The sequence below is a fragment of the Oxyura jamaicensis genome, chromosome 13 (genome assembly GCF_011077185.1).
Source record: "Oxyura jamaicensis isolate SHBP4307 breed ruddy duck chromosome 13, BPBGC_Ojam_1.0, whole genome shotgun sequence".
NCBI lineage: Eukaryota > Metazoa > Chordata > Aves > Anseriformes > Anatidae > Oxyura > Oxyura jamaicensis.
The window spans coordinates 17,866,178-17,892,562 of NC_048905.1; the positions used below are offsets into that span (position 1 = coordinate 17,866,178).

Below are 26,385 nucleotides of genomic sequence, written 5' to 3' on the forward strand. Positions count from 1 at the left end.
GGTGTCCAAGGAAGAAAGCCCCTAACAGCTATTAAGATCCAAACAAAGGTGCTTTTTTGGTTTGGTTTTTGTTTTGTTTTTCAAAGGCTTGACTTCCAGCCCCTTCTTATATTTACTGCAGTTCTGCCCAGGAGCACAGCCCTCTGCGCAAAGCAGCCTGTAATACAGAACGTGAAGTTGTCGCTCTGTAGATTTGACAAGGAGATGAGCTGAACAAAGGCATGAAAGAGAATCAGGATCTCAACAGGGAAAGCAATCAGCTACGGCTGCACAGCAGGCGGGGGCTGAGGCCGAACAAAACCCAGAGGATGCTGCGGGGACTAGGCTGGGCGCTCTCCGGGCCAAGATAACGACGTCTGATGTACCAAAACAAGATTTGTTCCAAGTTTCTACCATGATAATAGTAGGAAAAAAATAGCATTGTGGCAGCCATGCTCCTTTGTTCACTTCCAATAAAGTTTACTAAGGCAATTTCTGTAAAACTGCCCCTTTTTAGGCAAATGGTTCCAAGGAAACAAAGGCAAGAGCCCCACAGCTATTAACCAGTATAAACTACAGCATGCAGCTGCTCCCTGGAGAACAAAACAGGTAAGAGTGTGAGCCGCAAAGCGAGCTCTGAGACCGACCCACCGACATTATGTCATGGTCATGTTTGTGAACGACCCGCTGCCTATCAGAGGGCAACCACGCCGTGTAAATATTAGCCCAGATTCTTCAGATTCCAGTCACTTGCGCAGACCGCAGCACCGGACCCATCCGTTCCACGGGCCACGAGCTGTAATTGCTACCAGAACTCATCTGTGGTACCCTTGCTTCAGCTGGCAGCTCCCCGGCCGTCCCGGGGGGCACCAGGGCGCTGCTCTGCAGCTGCACTCACGGCTCCCGCATCACCGCCGGGGCAGAAACCCACTCACGACACGGTGACCTGTGCAGTCCCAGTGCCCATCTCTCCTCTCTCCAGACAGGTCTTAGCAAGAATCGTTCCTTTGACCGCACTGTGAAACTGGTGGAAATTCCAGACAGAAGTCTGAAGTCTCCAAATTCCACCGCTTTCACGTGATAAAGGGTGAGGGAAGGAGAAGGACACCGCATCCAGGGAAGCGTGTCTGGATGACTGTCCTTGTGCCAGCATCTCTGAAAGTCTCCCTCTCGGCTTTATTGCCTTTCTAGTTAATAAATTAGAAAAAGAACTTTCAACTTTAGGTTTCAAACTTGTCTCACGGGAGAGCAGCGTAAGAGAAAACAGCAGACGGCCCCCCCTTTGGATGACTGCGAAATACACCTTCTGCTAACTCGTATTTTTCTTCCAAGACGTCTGAAGTCTCTAAAAAAATGGATTCCTGATCTAGTGCAGTTTCCACGACCGTGCAGGTAGCTGTCTAGCAGCTGCCAGGGATGCCGTATGTCAAAGCCCACGGACAGACTTGCAGGGCTGGCTTGCACGGGCCAAGCGGGACACTTTCCCTGCTACCGGGAGCCAAAGAAAGTCAAAGTGTCAGATGTTATTGAGACTGAGCCTAAGTGGGATTCAGAGGAGGTTTATGACTCATGTGCACGTTAATAAATTTCACCACAGTTTGAGGAATGTAAACATTTCAAGTGAAATCACAGACGCAGACCTCTGGCTTTCTGGAGCAATGAAAACGTCCCAAGCAATTTCAAGGAAGATGAAAATAATCATGCATTTCAATATCCCTTCATTTTGTGTGAATAAATCTTCCTAAATGCCCTCACCCAGCTCTGCCCAGCCCTCCACGGAAGGACCGGGCTCCTACTGATGGGCACAGAAAGCACTTCACAAAAAAAGACTTTTGTCAGAAATCGCTGCTTCAGCCCCAACACGTGAGTGCCTTTCCGGTCTTTCCCATTCCGTCCTCTCTTACTTTACCACCATCTTCCTTCTTCCTTCGAGTCACTTAATCCCACAAGTTTATCATCCAAGAACAGACTCAAAGAGATTCAAGAGCATCAGAGAACTAGAGACTCTCATGAGCTCAAAGCTGAAGAGCAGAAACATCTAACGATTCTGTTGAGTTTTACACATGTGCAAGTTCATTACGGGTTAGGTTATTCACATCCTAGAGAACACAAAAGAATTCAAACCGAGTACAGAGCTCTCACACCCCTCACACACACTCCCAGTACGTCTAAGACAACCAAGAGCAGAAAACCACATTTTCGGCAAATGGTCGGCAGCTTCGGTGACACGGAGCGGAACGGCCCTGGGGCCGGGTGGGTTTGTTCTCCGCCTGCCCGAGGCAGTTTCCTCCTTGTGCGGCAGATGCAATCATTCACCGTCACTGCCGTGCTACCTTTTGCCTCGCCACAAAATGCTTATGAAGTCCTACTCTGGGAAGGGAACCCAGCATCTTGCCTCCCAAGCACTTCTGCTACCCGCAGGTTAACTTTTGTGGGAGCTTGCTGGCCTCAGTAAAGCACGCAGCCGCCCCGTTCTTTCACAGCACACTGCCGGTATGAAATATCATCAGCCAACAGTATTAGCACTTCCATTCTCTTGTATACAAATCTAATATGATGAATTAATTTGATTTTAAAAACCTATGAGCTTTTAAACTCTATTTAGACGTAAGAAACAAACTGTTCCCTTCCAGAAGATGCCTGCTGTCAGTCTCCTTTATCCCGATGTCAGCCGTAACCGTGCCTGCCTTTGGGCCGAAGGAGACCGAAATGTCTTATCCAGTGACTACAGAGCCTTCCACTGGAATAAAAGAACAACACAAAGTATACAAAGGAAATATAGTACAGCGGACTGGCCCGTTCCTTTGGCAAGCATTTTGCATTCAAGTGTTTCCCCGTATCTTTCATGTGGACAAAATGCACAAGCGGTTATTCTTGCTCGCACTAAGCGCTGTTATCGCTGCTTTCCATAACAAACCTTGAGGAACTCTCAGGAGCTGAAGCTGATCTGGGGGTACCTGTTAGTTACGTGAGCACAGGTCTGATGGTGGAACGCCAGCTACTCGGGATCCCGGGCAGACATTACACGCGTTTAACGCAGACCCAGACGTCCTTTATTCGGCTAACACGCAGAACGTGCACTCCCGAGGAGCGAGCAGCACCCTGTGAGAGTCCCATCTCCTTCACTCCGAGGTGCGCGGGCTGAGCCCTGGTGCTCAGGATATGTAATCACATGTGTAATCACACGGCCCCGAGGCTGCTCTGGAGCCCAGGTTCAACATCACAAAGCGTGGTTTTGATATTTTCCAGGTCAGTTCCTGCTCCTTCATCTGTTTCCCTGCTGACTGCTACAGGAAAGATGCCTTCGGATGGGAGCTGATGGACTCCGGCAGCAGATGCTGCTCAGGAAGCAGCCCGAGACCTGAGTTAGTCCTTCAGGGGTCCCTCAGACACCCCTGGCCGTGGGCATGGCCAGGCACATCTGGCAGTGCTCAAACCACACACAGACATCGTACAAACGCTGCGTTAAGCCGGGTCCTTGGATCTGCACCCCCCAGCTGCTCCGGGACACGCTGCCGTGGGCACTGTCTGGATGAAAGGACATCTGCTTGTGCAGAGAGCCCGGGGACAGCAAGCCAGCACAACACAGACACACGCCCTGGGGCCCGCCAAGGTCTGCACTCTGTTTCACAGAACCTTGCTCCCGCCCCAAACATACACACTTATCTGTAGATTAAGCAGCAATTAATCAATTAGCTTGCAGAGTGCCGAAGAGGCGATTTCCCCAGTCACCTACCTGGCCGCCACGTGGCCGGGCTGCCTCAGAGGCAGCAGGCAGCCCCCGGCACATCACAGGCTCCAAAGCCGCGTCCACGCATGATTCCCCTGCCTCGCCTGTGGAAATCGCCCTTTGGTTTATTACATTCCAGCGTGCAGAGTGTGGCAGTCACAGGGGAAAAGAAAGAACAGCAAACAGCAGGCACGGCTATTTCATTATCTCACCGGTCAATTATTAACAGCAGTGCTTGTTCTGCCCGAGCCTTCGGGCCACGGCTCCCACGGGGCCAGAACCAAAAAATTCCACGCAGAGGCTGCCGAGGCCGCAGCAGGCAGAGCCCTCCCGGAGCCAGCACTGCTCCGTCTGCCCCAGGATGTCACTGCCAGAGCGGGCTCCTGCTGTCCCCAGCAGGCGTCTGTCACCCAGCCCAGAGCCGAGCCCCGGAGCTCGGCCCCGCAGCAGCCGAGGAGTGCCACGGGACTACGGCCAATTATTCCCTCTGGAAGCAGGGAGATTTAATTTTCTTAAAGAATTACGTGCTGCTTTCAGAGCAGCAGAGAAAAAGGGCTGTACGATAAACATCAAGGCAGATCAAGGAAGCACTGAGGCTGTGCTTTATGCGCCGCGGGTTTAGGATTTTTTTGAAAACTTTTATTTTTGAAATGCTTTGTTTGTGAGATGGCACAGAAGGCAGAGACTGAGGCTTTCATCTACTTTGTGTGACTCTGAATCACCTCAAGCCTCTGCAGTAAATTCCTTCCTGCCTCCAAATACATTTGCTGGAATCTGATACTGTATTTTCTAAAATCCTTATCTGGTGAGATGAATTCTGACTAGTTTCCAGCTGGGCTTAAAAAATAAGCCGATTTTATGTCACTATTTTTTCCTCAAACGAAGCTGCCAACTGGTTAATGTCATCCAGGCAACAACTCTCCCGTTTGCTCTTATGCATCGCCTCCCAGGGAAAAAAATGGGAGTTTCTTCCAAGCTTCCTACAAAAAAAAAAAAAAAAAAAAATATCTACTTGCTTGTGGCTAGGTTCAGTTTTTAGTTAGTGAGAAGCAGCAAAACGTTCTCCAGCAGGATCCAGATCCAGCCTCCAGCTCCCCTGGGCACAGCAGGACACGGGAGCTGTCAGCACACAGCTCGCTGTTTGGTCTGAGAGTTTCTGCAGGCAACAACCGCAGTCCTCCTCTAAATCCTGTACGCAGGCAGCCCTCAGCCTTACACAGAGCACAGCACAGTGTGTGAGCTGCAACTGCGGAGAGGGCTCCTGCGAGTTACTCAGTAACTAGCTGGGTGTTTAGGCACCGCATGTAACAGTGCTCCCACTGCCTGTCTGGTGTGTTCTGAAACAGGAGGCGAGGGGACCGCTTCAAATGGCCCGAGAAATGAGGAGTAAATGCTGCGCTACGTGGTGCCCGCCCGGGAGGAAAAACAGAAGTGGGCAACGACTCCCAGGTCACAGAGCTCTTGTTGGGGAACAACCAGAGACGCTGCTCGTGGCTTGTGTGCTGTGTGCTTCCTTCGGGACAGTAGGTTTTGTGCAGCTCTGTCGGGGATGGCTGGTTGTTAAAGCGCTGCAGACAGAAGTGCGAGCTTAGCCCTACGTGGGGAACAGAGGTTCCAACGTACCGCAGGGAAAAGAGAAAATACAGCAAGCCAGGGCCATCGTTTTATCATCCCACGCCTTGAAAGGTTAAGGCATTAATTCCTGCATCTCCCAGCACGGTGAGGACAGCGGAACTCAGCAGCTAAGCAATCAACTCCAGAGAGTTTGGTTCAGCTCCTGGATTTGCCACAGATCTTTTTAAGCTCTGGCCCTTGTACCAGAACGAGGTATCTTTAACACGTTAGAACGCATCGGGGTCGAGAAGGTGTCTGGAACTGTTCTGGACACAGCCCAGAGCCCACACCTCTCCTGATCACTCTGGACAAGAGCTTCCCAGACATCAAAGATACGCCAAGCTCAAGCACCTTTGAATGAAACGCATCACCAGGCACCTCACATGTAGAGTGGGGATAAGCACCTCTTGTTGCCACACTGCTGCGGGGATAAATCCATTACGGACTGAGAGGCTCCCAGGAACAAACGCAGCTTTCCTCTTACCCCAGCAGTGCTGAACGGCTCCGCGTGGCAGGGCGTCAGCAATAGTTCAGCGCAACTCAGCCGAAACTTCACAAACCAGAGCAAAGCCTCAGCAAAACGGCCCTGGTGGCGCAGCACCACACAGCCCCAGCCCCTGAAGCAGCACAAGTTTTACTGGTGACTTAAATTCATACACGGCATCATGCATACAATGACAGCATTCACTAGTCATGAAGTTACTTCAGAATATAAATCGCGTGCCTCCAAATGCTCCTCCTGAGTTATAAACCCATTACCTGGCAGTCTGTAAGTTATACCCACAGGCTGGGGCTCCTCCAAGGCCCCGGCTGTCACAGCAAGGCCACATTCTGCAGGTATCAACAACTAACCCTTCCCACTGCCTCCGCACCGAGCGCTGGAGATTTGGGCAGAATAACTGCGCTCTGCCCCGTCCTCAGATTCAGTCACTGCTGGGGCAGAGCAGTGCGGCCGCTTAGCACGGGAGTCAAGAAGCTGCTCGGGAGAGCCGAGGGCTAACCACAGCCCTGCTCAGCAACATGCCCAGTGGCTAACGAGGGCTGAGCGATTTGCAGCGGAGAGACCCCAAAAAGAGAGAACTTAGAGCTGCTCCCGGCAATTAAAAACATTGCAACGCATCAGGAGCGAGTGAAACCTTGCTCGTACCTGGCTCAGCCACAAGCACACCGGCTGCTCGGGCATCACCACTAGTGATGGCGTTGGGAAGCGAAACCCAGTGGGGGGAGCAGTGCAAACACAGACAGCACGCACCCCCCTGGAACCCTCCGAGCGCTCAGCGGGCGATTACCTTGCGACGTTATTTTCATTACTTGGCATCAGCTCGGATACAGATGGCTGCTCAGGGCTACTGGCTTCAAAAACTAGGTCAATGGCGGTAAAGATGGAAAGGAAAAAGAGAAATCCTGGGTTTTATCCACCCATACCATGCAAATAACAGCAGCCTAACAGGCAAAACAATATCCCTGAGAGCCCTCATCACTCCAGGCTTCACAGGTGCAGCTGCACTACCGAGTCACCACACTGGTTAGCAGGGCAGAGCACTGGGACAGGGTTGTTACCGACAAACACTCATTATTTTTTACCATAACACGATGATCCCTATGGGAGTTAATCCTTCTGCATGATTTTACAGCAAACATTATCAATAGTTTTCCAGCATTTCCTAATATGCAGTTAATTTTTTTTGGTAGCAGTTTATAGACAAAACGCACTACAAAGCCAATACCATTATTTTAAGTCCCAAAGACGTGCCCTGGATCAAATACAGACATCCCCGTGTTCCTTCAGACGCTGATTTTATAGAAAATGTTCTGCAGCCAAAGTAACTTACAGAAGCTTCCTCTGCCCTTGCTCCTTTTGAGGCTGGTTTCCCCCTTTGCAGCACCGGAGGCGGCTGCAACGCATGGGGCTTCTGCCGTGGTGTCGAGCAGAAACAAGCAGCTGTGCTCTGGGGAAAAAGCAAGCACAGATGCCAAGAATTACCTTAAATCAGTACTGCTGCCAAATGCTTTGCATTGGGAAAGCACAGCCACACTTACAGTCACATAACCCTCCACTAGGATTCCTGACCAAGCCAGGTTACAGGATTTGTCCCTGGTGAAATATGTAATTGGGGATCTTCAGGTCAGAACAATCAACTCAGATTTGAAAGCATCCTCAGAAAAAAAAATGAAACAATATTAAGCTGAACAAGTTTCCCAACCGAAACTATCTTCTAGGCACATTTAGATGCTACACGGCTGGCGGCCGAACTCCCTGAACCCACAGAAGAGCCTTTAGCGAACACCAGACCCCGCATCAGAAAATCGGGGACGCTTTAGTGTCTCAAGCAATGTGCTGCACCAGCCTGGGTACACATGCAATGCTTTCAGCTTTTCTGTTCGATCTGGTTTCTCAAAGCAGCTGACCTTCATTTAGCACGGCTCACAGGTGATCCCTGGGCCACACGTTGGAAACTCTTCAAATGGTTCAAGTACAAAAGGTAGCGAGGTAAATGCTGTGTGTGCCAGCAGCTCCCCGCTAGCAAAGGCTGGATTTAAGAAGCTGGGATTTAACATCCCCCAAAGAGAAACACATTCAGTTTGCCATTACACTGACGGCTTCCTCCTAATGTCTAAACCTCACCTTGTGTAAGATGACGCTAAACATAGGAACATCTATTGATTAATTTGCATACATTTCAAAAGAGCTCTATTTTTGTTTTACCTTAGTATTATTAGTGTGTCCTGTCCTGTACAAACACCGTAACTGATTAATTTGTGCAGTGAAGGCTATCAGAGATACAACCGTGCGTCCGACACGCAGCCAGGAAGCACAGGCTTACTGCAAATCCACTTTGGGTCTGAGATTGACTCCAGCCACCACTGGCAAAGTGCTTTCTGCACTCCACAGACTGCAATCCCTTATACTGCTACATGAAAGGGCGTTCAAAAAAGATACGGGACATTTTGTTCAAGAGGTGCTCAGCAGCTCTGCTTTCTTTTTTGTCGCTACAGACTTGTCACTACATTAAGAAATATTGTTCAGGAGTCACGCTCGTAACCAAGCATGCAGGAGCAACGCAGGATGATAACAAACAATTCCCAAGTGATCATGATCCATTTGTTCATCTTTCAGGCACTGTAAAATGTGAGAGGAGTAAATTGAGAGGCATATTACGGGTCCCCTGGGCCAAGGGTCCCGCAGAAGAGCAGAAATACCAGCTGCTGCCTGCTTTTGGCATCAGGTATGTGCTCCTCTCTCTGCACTGAGGAAAGTAAATGAATAAGGAGGAATTGCGGTGGGCTGCTGATACAGTTTCACGGCAGAGGCAGGCTCTCTGCTTTCTCTCACAACGCTCAAGGACAATGGTGTCTTTGTTACGGGGAGGCTAAATAAATCACGTAGCCATTAGATGTCACAAAGAAAGGAGCATTACATGATTAAGCTCAGGGCAGCTTTGCCACTCTCCCACATAACAAACCCACGGCTAGTGCAGCACGGGCTCTGCCGGCGGTTTAATCCAGCAGCTTGCATTTTTTTAAGGGAAAAATTGCAGAGGGTCAACAGAGACACAACATGAAGGTCCGGGGCATTAAGTACAGTTCAGTTCAGGATAACGACTGATAACAGGTATTTCTTTCCCACATGCTTTCATTTACTGCGCTGAGCTTATGAACACATGAAACCAGCAGGATCCCAACCAACGCCTCTTGAGCCCAGCTTTTAAAGAAAGCCGTCTGCCTTGCAAAGCAACCTGAGCACATAGTTCCAGAAGGAAACACAGTATTACTCTAATAATCAAACCCGAAGAAGAGTTTCAGAGGTCTCCAAACAAACCTGGTTCGTTAATCTTTTGACTGCCCACATACCTTCCTATTTGGTAAGGACTCATTTGGCCAGCGGTCTGGAAACGCCGGTTAATCATTTAAGTTCTGTAGGCTCCCTGAACTTCAGAAGCCGTGGGGATGACAGAACGATGTACAAATCCATTTTAAATTTCAGATTTATATTTTAGGAAGCATGCATTTGCTTTTCCACTCAACACCTTTTGCTAATCAGGACCTTATTCTGCAAGCTGTGCACAATGCAAATTCCACAACTTTTTTTGAGAGTTTTCACTATGGAAAAAAAAAAGAGGAACAAGTTTCAAGATGTCTTTCATATGGTAAAGTTACAGGAAGCTATTAACAGGAATGCAAGAAGCACAGAATGTGTCTGCTCTGGAAATTCCTACAAGCTGATATCCAAGAAGATACAACTGATTTCTGCATTTTAAATCTCATTTTATACATTCAAGGAGCAATTTTCCTAGCTACCCAGCACAACATTCTACTGGTCTTCACCTAATGACTGACAATCCACTAAAAAGCCCCACTAACCAGAAATGGGTTTATTTTCCATTTGATATGAACAAATCCCTCTTATTTTCTCAGTCTCTTTTATATAATTTATGCCAAGTTACTCGCAAAGTGGGTAAGTATACACAAAGGTGTTCTGAACTCAGCACGTCTCAGACGCAGAGCCAAAGACAATGGACAGATTTGAGGCTACAGTGATTTACCCACATTCCTGCAGTAATTTACTGGCAGAAGTGGGAAGAGGATAAATCTTCTATTTTCCAGTCGCCTGCTCTATTCACTAGACCAGATTTCCTGTGCTGGATAATCGTGCTACACGCAGGCTTTGTGGGTGCATTTCCAGGGGTCAGCTCGGGTTATGGTCTCAGGTCCTTCAGCCGCAGAGACCTAAGGTTACACGTGCAAGCTCTTCTTCCCTTACCATGCAAGAACAGGCTCTCCTGACCCTACTGAAGGGCCACCTCAGACACCTTTGACTCAGATACCTTAGAAATAGCACAGAAGCAATTCTAAAGCCTGTGGCACTTACCGCGTGCCTTACTGTGGATTTAAGTGTTCCCTTACAGGTACTGGTAGCAGGACTTCCATACGTCCTCTACGTTCTAGTGCTTGAGATCTGCAGTGTGGAAAATGAGAGCAGCTGGTGCGAGAGGAAGGGCAGGGAGGGACAGGCACGACTTGGAGCCATCGTCACCCCGGTGACTCTGAGCTCCATTACGGTTCTGCATCCGTCTGCTCTGTGGGACTGCTCGGCCTTTACTGGAAACCACCGCGTGGCAGAAGCAGTAACTGAGCTTCCAGAGGAACAGATCCTGCTTATGGGAAGTCATACTGTACAGTTAAAGCAACTTAGCTCAGCCAAGGTTCGCAGGGGATTCTCATGAGATTGCGACTGGAAGCTCCAACGTTCACGGCAGCGGAAGTGTCAGAGACGTGAGCCTTGTCCTGGTCTGATGGGAGCATCTTTCTGGAGTTGGCCTGATATAGATAATTTCACTTTGACAAGTAAATCAACTCAGTAAAAAATGCTTCAATTTATAGCAAAATAAGTTTGTTTTTGTTTAAAAAAAATAGTATGCATTTTTGTTCTGTGCCAAATAAAATGTTCCATTCCACCCCGAATTAAAGATTTCATTTTGAGGTACTGGGAGTACGCAAAGCCAACAAAGAACTGCCAATGTGTCAACCTTATCAGCACCTGAAGGCAGGGGACTTCCCTGGGCAGTTAGCTCGTCCTGAGGTCTCCTGGCAGTGCTGGAGGCACCTAAAGCAGCAGCAGACAGCACTCGGACCCCTCCGGGCCCTGCAGTTAAGTTGCCTTAGATCAACTTCTACAAAGTCTTCAGCAGCAGGGATGGGTGAAGGGAAAGGAGAGGCATGGACAGGTGCAAACTGAACACTTGCCACAAGCAGAAAGACGATGGTATGCCTGGATTAGACAAAAACACAAATAGTACGTGCTCATCTTGGGCTGGAAGGGCCCTGCAATGTACAAATCCCCCAGCAATGCCGAATATGCGCCTGTTGCCGCTGCGGGGAATCAGTGCAGACGACCTCCTCTCAGACCCGATGGCACAGGCATTCCTGGCACAAGCCAAGCTGCTATGGATTGAAATTCCCCATCAGCCTTTGAGATAGCAAGGAATATCAGCAACCTGAGACCCCGGCGCATCACAGCGCCGCTGTTCTGAACGTGCCAAAGCGGGGTGGGTGCCGCATTCGAGGCTCGTGCAGGTCTCCCAGATCGGACCCAGTGGTACTGGAAACATTTCCTTACAGGGTTTGGTTGTGTGAAGAACCGAGCAGGGCAGTTTGGAAAACTCAGACGCTGGTCAGTTCCCAGGACAGTTTTGGTAACGTCGGCAATGTACAGGAAGCATTAAGTCGCTAACGCTTGGTTTTCTGCAGTATCTGTTAGGAAGCTGAGTCACTCTTCAGTCTTCAACAAACAGCCTTGTATAAACGGCCTGTGATACGTTAGATGCCAGAACATTCAGTTTTAGCAACAAATGTCTAACACGATGTGATTATTTCAAATACAGAACAGCGAAAACCCAGAGATTAATGGTGACTGTCATAGCAGTACGACAAATTGTCAGGTCACGCTCCTTCATTTTATGGGCTCCAAGATTATTACAGAGCTCAGCTCAAACTGCGTGATTGCTATCTAAACCACTTGTTTTACAACATCTGGAAAGGTCGTTGGCAATTTTAAAGTAAACAGTTATTTGTACTTGCATATTAGTAGCTTTAATTTTCCCCAGAAAAAAAGGACCCAAAAAAGCTGATTCATATTTTTTAGTATACAAATTAATTAACATGAAACATTTGCTTCAAAGCAGGATTGAAACTGAAATTGTATTGGATACAGACTCACTGTACAGTACAACATATATACTCCTGGACAGATGAGTAGCAAAAAGCTGTTGTTTTCAAATTCTGATCATAATCCTGCCCTGAAACTAGAAGTCTGTACAGCAAATGTAGGGACAGGTGCAGGGAAGTCCACGATACGAGAAATAATCTTACATAGCTCCACGCAATGGAATGCTGCAGTGAGAATTAACTCCTAAAGAGGAGAGGTGGCATTGTGCGTTTGGGATGAAAAATAGACAGGTTTGTATATTCTAGAAAGGTCCCATGTATATCAGCATTGCCTCGTGTTTCCTGCTACCCGTACTTATTAAGACAAATGTTTATCCTTTTGACTGGACTATTCCAGCTGGAGATATGTCCACGGGCTTGGGGGTGAGGTTTTTTTCTTAGGGGGTGGAATTGTCAGATGAAGTTTTCCAGCTGTTTAAGACAAGGCTCAGAGTAACATATTAACTTCAAAAGGTAAAAAAAAAAATGCTGATAATCCTTTTTATGAAGCACTGGATCTTGTGGTGTAGGGTTCAGGCAAAATCTGGCAACAAAAACTGCATCAGATACTGGTTATGATGTATCTGTGAAATCAAAATATTCTTAATTTGTGAACAAATTTAAATCCCTGAACAATCACTTTGCATAAAGTCAGTGGAAATTAGACATATTAAAATTTGCATGCAGGCAATCACATGCAAACTCGGGCAGCCTGGACTTGTTTTGGCACAGAGGTTGGCACTCGGAATTAAGAGTGGCAAGGAAGAGCTGGAAGTCAGACAGGGAGACGCAGCAAGAGCCAGAAGGAGAGCTGGGGCTCTTCAGACAGAGAAGGACAAAATCTGAAAGACCGAGATACAGAATTGAATGTAACTAATAAAAACACGTATTAAGGTTTCTTGACTTGGCAATGAGGAAACACCTCACTAAACAGCCTACAGTCTATGTTTAAGGGTCCAAAACTGGTCACTACTAGAAGCTAAGACACACTGCAAGAACTCAGCCTGGAAAAGGGAAAGCTCAGCTGAGAAAGCTGAGTACGTTGCAGGTCCTCAAACTGTCAGAGTGTGAAAGACTTGTCCCCAAGACACGTAAGGGCTTGGTCAAAGCAGCCCCAGAACTGTCACTGGGCATCTCAGAAGGCAGAAAAAAATACAAATGAAACGCCTGCTGAAGGAGGTGAGCTGGAAAGCTGGTGGGGGGGGGGACAGAGAGAGAAAGCCTCTGGTTGGCTTAACTTGGATTTGACCTCGTCTGCCGTTGACAAGTCTGCTTTTTGGTTAGTCTTTGTTAATTTACAGTTGCTGATTTACATGGAGTATTTACATTCGCTCACTTCCACATTTCCATACGTTCACTGTATGAAGACTTTCCAAGTTCGAGCACTTCACATACTGCTGTGCTGCACTTTGGAAGCACTCGGGTTTGGACCTCTTCTTTCACTCCTACTGCTCTGTAGGCTGAGAGCTGCCAAGGGCAGCACCAGAGCTTCTGGGGGCGAGCAGAAGTTCACGCAGATCCCCAACTAACATAGCCAGCGGCACGGGTCACTTAGTGTACCAGCATCACGAGGCAGAAGCACACATCCCTGTGCACCCAACACCTCCCTGAACTTAGCTCTCCTCTGGCAGGAAGGCCACGGTCTTATTTCTGTAAGGACGGGTAGCTCTGAGAGCAAGTACAGGCACTGCGTTAATTAGCACATGAAACAACCATAAATACCTCATTCGCAGACATACCGTCTGCACCCGTGTGCACACAGACCAGAAAATGTAAATTCTGTATCACCGGTGGTGATGCACAGGACGGTATTTGGGTGTAATTTCCTAATTGTCTGGTTTCCACCCTGGCTTGGTGTGCTTTGTACACCCACGGGAACACAAACCCCACCGAGTCAGGAGCATCGCCCTCGCTGCCGGTGTGCCTGACTTCACTTCCAGGCCGTGCTGCCAAACATTCCTTCTCTCCGAGCAGTATTCAATGCCAAAGCCAACAAACACTTTGACCCAGGAAATCGTCGCCCTCCTGAGCGTAAAGAATCTTCCAAATCACCTGAAAACTTGTTTGTCAGACTATGGAATATTTAAATACATTTATTCACACCTTAAAATGTATGTAGTCTGACACAAAACCATTACCTTCCACTGGAACGCCTCAAACAGTTTAAAGGCCCTCTGAAGTAAACGGCACCTTTACTTTGCTGTCAGTGTTTTGAGTCAGACCTAAATCAGACCCAAAGAAATGGGCAGGAAATACCCAAAAGCAGTTCATCTTCTGCAGACCCTTGAGATAAATACCTCCCTCTTTTAAAGCAAGCTCGCATCTGCCTCTCTTGTCTGAGCGGGCAAAGCAGGCAGCTCCAGAGCCGGCCTCGCGCTGAGCCAGCACTGCCAGCGTCAGCGTGGAGACCTGGATCTCCAGAGGACTCCTCCAGATACCTGCACACACGGTGACCGGCATCCCAGTGCCAAAAGACGAAGATGCAGGTAACAGGGACTGGAAGGTATTTTTTAAAGACTGAATAAAGTTGACGAGCCATCATTGATGTCAGGTTGGAATGTATTTCTAACACAGCTTTTCCTTTGCAAACAACTTCTAAAGAAATTAAAACTTGATTTTAATAGCTAAGATTAAGAAAGCATCATAAGCAAAGAGGAACTAACTGTGATTAGGTCTTTTTTTCCCCTCCTCTTTGCTTTTAGTCGTCTGCATAAGCATTATGCATGTCTAAAATTATATTAAGAGAGCAGTTGCAGAACTCCCAGTGCACTTGTGCCTGCCTCACCCTGCAATACTTTTCCAGCCCCCGTTTCACTGGGTTACGCCAGCAGCCTCCTGGCAGGCCCTCACACCGCGCTCAGCCAGCACCAGTTTGCATCTCCCAGGTGGCCGAGGCCAGCTGGAACCAGCCAGGAGGGTGACAGCGTGGCTCCAAAGCCACAGGACGAAGGCAGCGGGTTCATTTATGCTTCGGGACTGGCACGGCCAGCCCAGCCACGGCTGGAAGCTCTTGGAGATTCCAGCATGTTGAGGGCAATCTCCAGACTAAAGTTACTAAAATCAAAGCGTGTACATTTTTTGGAGACTTATTAATTGGCTAGACTTGGGAAGGTTTTCAGAGGGAACAACAAAAGGCACATCCCTGATGCAAATTCATGCAAAACAAAAATGAGTTCCCTTCTCCAAGGCGTGGGAAATGAACTTGTTCAGGGATGGGTCAGAACCACCGAAAATAGGCAGGACGGCATTGTCCCCCCTAAGCTTGATCTTAGCGACAGAGGATTCATTTTACCCACTTTTTCCCCAAAGTCTGGATGAAGCAAGCAACCGGGGTGCAAATTATCAGACCAAATCAAAATGAGGAAATGAGCACAGTAAACTTGGAATCGCCGAGCCAGCTGGGCAGACCCTCGGGTGGTGGCTGGGCTGGGGGGCAGCGTGCCCCCAGGCTGCCCCGTGCCACCCGTGGGCACCCACCCGTGGTTTCCAGCAGCGGGACCCTGGCAGGCCCACACAGCGCTGCCAGCAGGAATCTGCCCCTCTGCATGTTTGGACTTGCACCTTAACGCTACTCAGAGCCAAAGCGGAGGCAGCACCGGAGCGTACAAAGCCCTCTGAGGCAAATTCAGAAAAACCTAAATTTGCATTTTCTCTCGCCACTCGTAAATGGCTGGAAAATCTTCTGTGACTCCCCCCACATGCACTTGAAAGTACTTTTCTCCCTCGGTCACACCTCCCCGCCCCTTATGAACTCATCTCGGATTTCTGTTCCCGAATGCATGCTGAAGTTTTTACAAGTTTTAATATTTTCTCATTAATTCTCCAGCTCCAGCACGTACCTTTCGCAGATGCTTCTCCGTCTCAGACACATCACTGCGGGAACATTCTGAGCACGGAGTTACGCGTGGAATTCCTCGGAATGCTCCCCCCTGAAACGCTCTCACTCCTACCTGGCACGGCTTCGTTGCGGGCAGTAAGGGCTGCTAGGGAGACCTTTCTTTCCGAGGGAAGAATCCTATTAGCAGGTCTCTGCACAACAGGAAAAGAAGGGTCCAGGCAATTACTGCCCCCGTGATTTCTGCAGGAAATAATTATGCGGCTCAGGTCTTTAACAGAAAGGTTTAGAAACCTCCTGCGGCAGGCAGCATAAACGAGGCGCATTGTTAGAGCCCGCAGCTCCTCCAGCCCTGTGACCCCGCGTATCGGAACCTAGGAAAGGATCCCTTTTACCACCGAAATAACGCCGCGTTAGACAAAATCGTTTTTCAACCCCGTCTGTTCTCGGCGGCCCACGGGGCACCCTCTGGCACCCCTCGGACACCCGAGGGTCCCCCCCAAGCCACCTACCTGGGGCAGGCTGCTGCCCTGCTGCCCTGCTCATCGCCCCCAGCCGGGCTGCGGGGCCAGCGGCCAGCACCGGGCGCTTCGGGGGTCCCGGGGAGGGTCCCGGGGAGGGACCGGGGGGTCCCGGCTGCAGCCCGAGCCCGGAGGAGCCGCAGCCGCGTCCCGGGGCGGGCAGGAGGCGGCGGCCGCCGGGGGCTCCTGTGCCGGGGCAGGGAGGCAGAGCCCCGAGGCCACGCCTGGGAGCGGGGCCGAGCCCCGAGCTCCCCCCCCCCCGGCATTTGCTCCGGAGCCGCGAGGCGATCCGAGAGCCTCCGGGGAGCCCCAGCTGGCCCCCTCCCAGGCTGCACGGGCAGGGCCCCGGGGGCACCAGGGGCTTCTCCTGGTGTTGGCCGCTGAGGTTCGCCCCCCTTCAGCTTGTACTCGAGAACTTGGCAGGCAGGCAAATATCTCGGGAGAGGTAGCTGGTAATAGCCGACCATAACACAGAGCCCAGGGTACGCCAAGCTGGACGTGGACTGCTCTGTTCTAGGGACCTTAAAGATCTCAGCTGTCCACACCAGTACACGAGGCAAGAGGAAGAACACCTAGTGTAAGGTCCCAGCTTCTGAGTTTTTCAGTTTATTCTTCTTTTTTTTTTTTTTTTTCCTTCTCCTTTCTAAAAAGAAGGAGGAGGGGAATAACTCCTGCAGTCCTATCTGCATGTTTATGAAGAGCGGGAAAAAAAAGAAGAGCTCCTTCTAACCACGTATGTTTTTTCACAAAAACTTTCTAGACTTCTATAGCACTTCATGCCTACCTGACCACATGGCGTTGTGGAGTCCTACGTGGCAGCAAAGCCAGGCTGTGGGACCCTGACGAACCCAGCGGTCACCACCTCGCAGCTTCTGCCTTAACAAAGGACGCGTTTTGAGCGGCCGCACAGCTTCAGAGCACGCAGCCGGGGAAGGAGGCATTCAGCTGGCATGCCTGTTCCAGCGGCACAAGGGAGAAAGCAAGAACGTGCGGCCAAAAAGCAAGGAGGAGAAGGCAGCAAAAGCCATGCTGGATAGCAGCAACCCTCAGGCTGCGTTACACGTATTGTGAAAATAAGGCTTGGAGCCACGTGATGGGTACGCGTGCAGCCCCTGCCTGCAACAGCACTCGTACGTGCAAACTAACAGCAGTTCTGTTAATTAACTTCAGATGGTTTATTTCAATAAAAGCTTGATTATACTGAAAGACTACTTCATTCGGCTGCCACATGGTCAGTCCTATTTGCAGGGGTGCATACAAATTCCCACAGCTCCTTTCCACGTGCGATGAGTTCCTCTCTGAATGAATTTTCCCTCTCTGCCGGCCATGCACCCCAGAGCCGTAGCCCCTTGCTCGGGCCGTATCCCTGCCAGCTGCTTTGCAGCCCAGAAGGGATGTAAGGGGAGGTGTCCCCTGACGGAGGGTCCCTCAGGAGGCCTGCACTGCTACCTGTGGTAGCTGCTCTCTGCAGCCGTTGTTTCTTTTCAGACGTTGAGCTCTCATTATTTTTTTAAACAATGTCTGATTCCGAGGAGAAACCTGCAGCTTCCCGTGGGATATTTGCTTGGCGGGTGAGCTGTGGGTGACACAGCACCGCGCGTCTACATCCTGCACCAGTCATCACGTGGATGGCAGAAAGCAGGGTGTGAAGGACTTGTAAACTAAACTCTCGACACAGAAGAGCTCTAGGAAAGCACTCCACAAGCATGTACCTTCACCGCTGCAGAACTGAAGAGGTTTGACCGAGGTAAGGCACCGGTACCCGAGGGCCACCAGCAGCCCAAGAGTGAAGGCAAAACGGGGCTGGTTTTCAGCAGCTGGGTGAGGCCGCCAGGCTGCTCTGCGCTAATCGTTTGTGTTCACAACAGGACGAAGTAAAGCTTTTCTCACACTGCTGCCCATTAAACCACCGAACTCACGCACCAAACGAACCAGCTAACTGATTGCCCTGTCAAGAACATTTATTACTTGTTGCTGAACAAAGCGCCCACGAGGTCACTCGCCTCGGTGTACGCCATGCGGCCAGCACGGCCGGGCCACCTCCGGCAGCTGGGAAGCACAAAGGGACGGCAGCAGGAACGGCAAACGTGCAAAGCTGCATAGGTGGTAGGAGAAATAGCCTGCATTAAAAAAAAAGGAGTTCATAAACTATCCATCAGAGCCATGGTTTACAGAGATCTCACCTACATCCTCGAGTTGGCTTCACTTATCTTCCAAAGCTCTCTGGGAAGGCTGAGCTTTCAGCTAGGAAAATGAGACTTCCGCAGGACAATTATGACGAGGACTGGGAAAAATCTCACCCACCACGGCTGTTAAAAACAGCTCCGATGGCAGGCGCAGGGCGGCAAACAGAGCCCAGTCTTCTGGCTAGCATCAGCTTAAGGAATCGCTGATGTTCTCGTCTAGGAAATAAAAATGGGCAGACTTGAGCAGAGGCTGCTGTCATCAGCAATTAAAAGAAAGCTTTTTATACTATAGTCATAAAGTCAGTGGTACGTATTTTTTAGCCCTAATTCTGTCTCGTTGAACAATGACACGGATACACACGTCGGCTCATTAAAATAATTTGTTTGGTCTTTTTGGTTTATGGCAGGAAGAAGCGATTAGAAGTAAGAGGAAACATTTCTTCTTTCTAAATTGCTAGAAATTGCTGCAGCTCACATCTGTACAGCAGACGTACAGCTCTGCATTACTGTGTTTGGGCAGGTAGCTGAGCTTCTGCAGCTTTATTACCTGACCCTGCAGAGAGCACCCAACGCTTCTGGTATTGCAAAGTGTGCTGAATCAGCTCGGTGAGCCAAAATGGAAACACTTTGTTTATCAGGGCACAGCTACACCTGTGATTAATGCTTTTGCTCCCTCGTGGTAAGAAACCAATGTAATTATCCAGCTACAGGGTAAAGCCACAAATTCTTCGGCTCTGTTTTATAGGAATTTAAAGATTGTTGCTAGTTTAGGACAGTGCAGAGTGGGCACTCAGTGTTTGCCAAGGAAAAAAAAGGAAAAAACTGTTTCTGCTGCAACAGTCTAATGATTAATAACAGACTGAATAAGTGTTTCAGGTATGTAAAACACGAGAACAACAAACAATAGCAATTTCATAGAAATATCCTGAAACTAATCTCCTTGGACATTGTTTTACTAAACAAGAACCTTCGATATCTCAAATGCCCATGCCCATGCCTTTCAACTGCCTACGGGTGTGGAGCCTTCACCCACACGTTCCTGCAGTTTGTAACACCTCAGGAAACACGTCCAAGTGCTGAGAATCCTAAGCCCATTAAACCCCCCAGACTCGACGATGAGCTGGCTTTGGCAGCACGTGCAGCTCGCTCGCTCTTCCCTCTTTCATCCCCCCAGCAGGTCACCAGGCTCCGGGTCAGCCCACAACCACCTGCCCGGGGGAACCGGGTTTCAGAGCACAAATCAATGGCAACCCCGTGAGATTCCAGGATGACTGGAGGTAAAATGAGACATCGGTTCAAGTTGGAGGCATTTGACTTTGCTCTCTGCTTCGATTTCCAACAAAGGAACGAATAAATCTGGATGAGTTTTATGATCAGGCCACTGCACTTTTCAGAAGAGCAGAGTATCTCCGGTCAGGGCTAGGTTTAGATCCTCGGTTACAAATTCCTGTGACCTTTCGCCTGTTTCATTAACTCCTCAGTTTACTTAAGTAAAAAATTCTAAAGCTACATGTCCAAGAACACTCTTCCCAATGCAGTGTATGTATAAAAATATGCAATATTATTTTGGCACCCACCATACATAATAACAGTGATGGCTTTGCTACGCCTTTAGCATTCAGAAGAACCACTCGTGTCCTGCTGAGCCGTGAATTGTTCAAGATAGGCTTAGATGTTCTCAGGTTGTCCAGTGATTTCAGTACAAGCACACGTTCACTTCCCGTTGGATTATTTTCCAACCGTGTCAGCTCCCTGAACGGACCCCCCACAAGATGCGATAAGATCAAAATCAGCAAAGGAGAGAGCAGGAATGCCCCCGTGGTTTGTAGCAAAGAGCAGTGCTAGAAAGCAGCTTAGATTGTCACGGAACAGCAGAAACTAGTTACATTTGTCGGAACTTAACGTGAAGTGGGACTAATTCACACCCACAAGGGCAGAGCAGATCAGCCTGTCTGGTGCAAGGATATATTTTTAAAATGAACAAGAACACCGATCGCCTTATCCAAAGCAGTTTGAACACAGCTGACCTTAGACGTGACGGTATCCCCCTCTTATCGTTAAATCAAAACAGCTTTAACAAACCTAACAGAAAAGGTGATATTGTCTCAGAGGATGGATCGTTATCTGAACTTACCTTCCCCTCCAAATCAAAGAACGCCAGACTGCCATTTCTGAAAGTTCATTAGGAATTCTCTGGACAAGTACTCCTGACTTAAGCCCTGAGATGTGAAAGGCAGATTACGGGTGACATTTCACTGGGTTATTGATAGCACAGCTCTAAAAACAAATGCCATGAAAACACGTTTTCTTTTGCATTTTCCTGATTAAATGAAACAAGCCCCATCCCTTCAGTTCTGTTCCCAACGTGCCCGAAGCAACCAGTGTTACCCCAGTTAGAGTCTCCTGCAGCCTGCTCCACAGACAGCTGGTACTGACTGAAAAAAACACTCTGCTTTTTTGCATGCCTCAGCCAAGACTGGAGGCAAACGCGTGCTGGAACGAGAGCGAACCTGAGGGTACGGCAGCCACCGTTCTCTCTGTCTCAGGTGGATGTCACCAGCCACCGAGAAGCAAAATTTGAGATGTACATTAACAGCAAATGAAAACCAGTTTCACTCTTTTTGATTACCTTATTATTGCTAATGGCAATCATATTTAGCATTTTAGATATATTTAGCGATTATTAGCGTTATTACTGACATTTCCTTAACATTTAACTCACAAATACCCAAATTTGTGCAAGTAACGCATTCGGTTGGAGCAGCCAGTCTCAGCTTGTCTCCCCAGCTCCCTCTGAAGGCTGATAAACGAACACTCCTGTGTGGCAATTGACCAATTGAAAAAGGTTTACTCCGAGAGAAAGGATTTTGTTTACAAAATGCTCTCATGTGCAGCGGCTCCAGCCTGAATGCAAACAAGCATGTGGGCTCCGCAGGCAGCTGCAGGCCTTCCTCTTGGGTTTCTAATGAGAAAGAAACCTCCCTCCCATGCCACAGCTGCAGCATATATAAGGGCTCACACTCACAGACTCTTTTTTTCTTGAATATTTTAGGGGAGGTGTTTTTTGGCTGCAGCCCTAAAAAGTATGGAGGGTACCTGGAGAATTTGTGTTTGTTTCTACTGCTATATTCACTGGCTTTCTTCTAGCATCCAGTGTTCCCCCCGCTCCAGGGACCGTGCAGTATCTGACAGGATCTCTGGGTTATTGCTAGCTCCTGAGGATGCCACCAGCAAGCTAAATCCATTGCTGAGGCTGCCAAAAGGTGTGAGACGTGGATATGCCCTCCTGCCACCCCTTCTCAAGGTGTTGTCTGACCAGGGACGCCAGAGCTGGGAAAGCGAGGCCCCGAGGCTACAGCCAGACTCCAGAGCCCTCCGGTACATGAAGAGGCTCTATAAGATGTCTGCCACCAAGGAGGGAATCCCCAAGGCCAACAAAAGCCACCTCTACAACACTGTTCGACTTTTCACCCCGTGTTCGGAATGCAAGCACAGCCACAGGGACCTGATGAAAGGTAGGTGAGCAGCGACCTGAACTTCCAAGGTTCAGCTGGTTGGGGTTTATTTTGGCATGTTCTATGCTTGCAATATAGCAGAAAAATACCTTACTCCATTAGAGTTGTTGCTGTTTTAACCCTGATGGCTCTTCTCTTGCAATGTGTAAGTTCTTTGTAAAGAACCCCTTGCCTTGTGCTTTTCCTAGGAAAGAATTATAACCAAACGTGTGAAGAGTAGAAACCCCTGTGAAGCAGGGGCAGGTCTGAAAACTAGGGTGGCTGAGCACACTTAGACATAGGATTTTTTTTTAATGTAGTCTAGTCAGAGCAACAATCCTTGGCCTTTAATTCTACTTACGTGACTGGTGACGAGTCATCCGAGTCCTCCTGACTTGGATTCCTCCGCTTGGTGAGCCAGATAACCTAAAACACAAACATCATGCTTATACGCTTTGAGGTTGAGGACTGGTTAAAAAGTATTCACTATAGAAAAAATTAATCAGTGTTTATGGCTAACACTTCCTGGCACGGTATAGTCTACTGCTTTAAAAATATACTGTCAATTAGCAGTTAATCACATCATTAGGCACCCTAAATACAGTAATAATTGAAGTAGTAGCCTGAATCCGAACCAACTTCAGTGTGTATGTCTTAATGGCAAATCAAGATACAGTAACTGTGCAAAATTTTGTTTCCCTTCTCAGGAGACCTTCACTCAGGGGATTTGCTCTTCAACCTGGATCGCATTACTGCTCTAGAGCACTTACTCAAGTCTGTCTTGCTCTATTCATTTGACACATCTGTTCCCACTTCTTCTTCCTTTACATGCATGTGCCATTTGTCTGTTCAGGAGCATGATTCTTCTAGCCAAGTCTGTCCCAGTGCTTCTCACGCTGTAGCTTTTAGCCTGCACTTTGAAGTTAGAAAACGCAAGTGGGTGGAGATTGACGTGACTTCTTTTCTCCAGCCTCTAATTGCTACTAACAGGAGGAATATTCATATGGCTGTGAACTTCACTTGTCTGATGGGTGATCCACAACACGGCACTAAACAGGACAGTTTCGTTAATATGGCTCTGGTTCCCCCTTCTCTTCTCCTTTACTTAAATGATACCAGTGAGCAAGCTTATCACAGGTGGAACTCACTTAGGCGTAGAAGGAAAAACCCAGTGCGGCCCAGGCAAAGGAGCAGTCTGCTGGCTGATATTATAGCTGACGAAGGAAGAGAGAATCCACAAGGTAAAAGGGCCTCTCGACGTCGAAGAGATGAGAATCTGAACGAAGCTCCAGCAACTCCACCTTATAATTTGAGTGAATATTTCAAACAATTCCTGTTTCCTCAAAATGAGTGTGAGCTTCACAGCTTCCGTCTAAGTTTTAGCCAGCTAAAATGGGACAAATGGATAATAGCACCGCATAGATACAGCCCTCAGTATTGCAAAGGGGACTGTCCGCGGGTAGTGGGGCACCGTTACGGCTCTCCCGTGCATACGATGGTGCAGAACCTAATATATGAGAAATTGGACTCGTCTGTTCCGAAGCCCTCTTGTGTTCCTGCAGAGTACAGCCCACTGAGCGTGCTAACGATAGAGCCCGACGGCTCCATAGTCTACAAAGAATACGAAGATATGATAGCTACTAAGTGCACTTGTCGGTAGTGGGCGAATCCTCATTCGTTTTACACTTAGCTTGGGTATTTTGAGTTACCAGAATACCTGTAGCATTTGTCTAACAGCTCTTTAAAAGCGGTCAGGATTTAGCATGCGATTAGTAGGTGTTTACATAATAGCACATATTTTTGTAGCCACTCAGCTTTTCTAGAATGTGAAATTAAATGTAAATATCTTTTTATTGGAATAATTTTGCATTTAAAAGATGAGAGAGGTTTCAACTACCAGGTGCCTGTTTTAAGCTGTTTTGTTATAGATTTAAAAAAAAAAAAAAAAGGAAATAAATGCCTATCATGCATACAACTTAAGTTCAGTGCCTGCTAGTCTTCCTCTACATAATGAAATCTTTTGTAATGACATTTCTGACGAGTGTCTATGGAAAGAGGAAAGACTCTAATACTCTAATATTAAAATTACTTTCTTGGTTTTTCACTCTTACTCCCTAACACATTTTTGTAATTCCTCTAGCAAGAAGACAACTTCTCCCTGCAGTTCTGTTTTTAAAAAAAGTTATCAAGCTGTTCCTTGCTTTTCTTCTGTCATGCTCTCCAAGCTTCCTCAGCAATGGGTGGTAAGAATTTAAGGAGAGAGATCTACTAATTTGTAGAAAAAAAATAAAATCACTGAACTATTTGAACACGAACATGCAACAGCTTACAGATGTGCTGCTAAAAAAAAAAAACACAACTTGATCTGTTTTTTAGAACAATATACAAGACTGTCATGGTGTTAGGGTATGGGATTCTACCTGTAAAACTATACTGCCACGGGTTTCTGAGATATGTGGAAATGTTCAACACTGTCATTTAAAGGTTTTTAGGAGGTTATTAAACGAGTTTATTTAAATGCTGGTAAAAGTCTAGTAGTCTGATATGAGATGTGAAGATGTAGGGTTATAGCTTCATTTCCTCTCACACTAAGTGTAGGTAACAGCACCTTAATTCTGTATGTTTTTAAACAAAATCTTCACCAAGACCAAAGTGTTTTCTCCTAGATTTTTCTAGTTACAAGAGTTTTGTTCAAAACACTTGTTTTGGGTTGGGGACCCAGGCTAAGAAAGCTTTGGATGAGGCTCACACAAAAGACAGCTTTGATGTGGATTTTTAACAGAAGGATGTGGCGTAGCACTGTCTTGTGTGGTTTTTGTTTTTCTTTAAATCGCTAAGACCAGCCTTTAAAAGGCCTTGCAAATGTATTGGTGCATAAAGTCCCTGACTTCCTACTGGCCCCTAATGTTAATTAGAGCCTGACCTGTGCAGTACCCAAGGGCTTGGGAGCTCAGCCTGGCAGAGAAAGGCCTGAACCCGAGGGGCCGTGAGTGACTTCCCAGCGCTGTGACAGGACACGGACAGTGCTTTACCTCCTAGGTGTGAACCAGTCGGTGCTGCTGTGGTGATTCTGTGAGCCTGGAGCACCCTGCAGAGGCGCAGCGCTGCCTGGCGAGCAGTCCCAAAACTTCCACCAAACGAGGCCCCTGACTGGGGCTGCTACCTAAAAATAGTGCTTGCTTTGGCTCCGGTCGGAGGCGCGGCTGGAAAACACCAAGAGCTCAAGGCAAAAACCTTGGTGTCAAACAAAACCCCAGCCCAGGTCAACATTGTGTTTGACTGGTGTAAAAAAGCCTCCCTGCTTAGTGAGCGTTGCTCCCACGAGCCCCTTTCAAACTGGGGGAATTCAGCCTCGCCAAACACCTTTGCATTTAAAACCGTGTCCCTTCACATTATTATTTTGTCTCATCTATAAAGTGGCAACGTCATGTAGTGTTTTTCACTGTGCCGACGTCATTTAGTGTTCTTCGTTGTGTCAGTGTCACTTGGTGTTTCTTTTTCCACGTCGTTTTGGGGAGGATTTACATCTGTGAGGGGATGCACGCACAGCCTTCACATCATTATTTTGTCTCATTTATAAAACTGTGCCAACATCATTTTTATTTTTTACTGTGACAATGTCACTTAGTGTTTTTTATTGTGGCAACGCCGCTTGGTGTTTTCCACACGGCATTTTGGGGAGGATTTACATCTGAGGGGACGCGCGCGCCGCCCTCACTTTATTATTTTGCCTCATTTATAGAATTGCGGCAAGATCAGTCGTTTTCCCCCGTGGCAACGTCATTTAAAGTTTATTATTGTTGCAACATCACTTAGCGTTGACGACTGCAACGTCATTTGGTGTTTTTTTGCTGCGGCAACGTCGCTTCGCGTTTCTTATTGCTGCAGTGTCACTGAGTGGTTTAACTGTGGCGACATCACTTGGTGTTTTTTATCGCGATAACGTCACTTGTTGGTTTTTCCTGTGACAACGTCACTTTGCGGTTATTTCTCCACACGACATTTTGGGGGAGGACCAACACCTCTCGGAGGCGACGCTCCCGCGCAACCGCCGCGCCGCCCGGAGCGGAACCGGCATCTCCGAGGCCGCTTCCGCTTCCGGGCGGCGCGGCGGCGAAGGCGGTCGCCAAGGTGACACCGCCATGGGCCGGCACTTCGGGAACCTGGCGCGGGTGCGGCACGTCGTCACCTACAGCCTGTCGCCCTTCGAGCAGCGCGCCTTCCCCAACGTCCTCTCGCACGGGCTGCCCAACGTGTGGCGGCGCTTCAGCTCGCAGGTCTTCAAGGTGGTGCCCCGTGAGTAGGGGGGGGGGGAGGCCTG

General features: G+C 48.3%; 3 protein-coding genes across 6 annotated transcripts in view; 2 read left to right on the forward strand and 1 right to left on the reverse strand.

Moving 5' to 3' along the window:
• The window catches only part of SHROOM1 (shroom family member 1), a 42,985-nt gene that overhangs the window by 12,144 nt on the left and 4,456 nt on the right, over positions 1-26,385 (reverse strand). Inside the window, exon 4 of one of the 4 annotated variants that reach the window (XM_035338356.1) lies at positions 22,426-22,490. The gene's annotated coding sequence lies outside the window, so the exon portion shown is untranslated. Of the gene's footprint in view, positions 1-3,715; positions 3,963-6,612; positions 6,679-7,155; positions 7,273-22,425; positions 22,491-26,385 lie in introns of those variants that run through there. The other 3 variants (XM_035338357.1, XM_035338358.1, XM_035338355.1) reach the window with 3 other exon arrangements.
• Positions 21,579-24,326, forward strand: GDF9 (growth differentiation factor 9). The gene is made up of 2 exons (XM_035338369.1): positions 21,579-22,085; positions 22,772-24,326. The coding sequence occupies exons 1-2, from the start codon at positions 21,656-21,658 to the stop codon at positions 23,722-23,724; spliced, it is 1,383 nt and encodes a 460-aa protein (XP_035194260.1). The 5' UTR covers positions 21,579-21,655; the 3' UTR covers positions 23,725-24,326.
• The window catches only part of LOC118173624 (cytochrome b-c1 complex subunit 8), a 1,018-nt gene continuing 782 nt past the window's right edge, over positions 26,150-26,385 (forward strand). Inside the window, exon 1 of the mRNA XM_035338374.1 lies at positions 26,150-26,360. Coding sequence (XP_035194265.1) covers positions 26,207-26,360 — 154 coding nt within the window. The 5' untranslated portion in view covers positions 26,150-26,206. The remainder of the gene's footprint in view (positions 26,361-26,385) is intronic.

What these genes read in the sequence shown, in the direction of transcription:
- GDF9 (XM_035338369.1), top strand. Translation starts at nt 21,656, where the DNA reads ATGGAGGGTACCTGGAGAATTTGTGTTTGTTTCTACTGCTATATTCAC. An exon ending in CCACAGGGACCTGATGAAAG is followed by an intron (nt 22,086 to 22,771) that starts GTAGGTGAGCAG and finishes TTCCCTTCTCAG; the next exon opens with GAGACCTTCACTCAGGGGAT.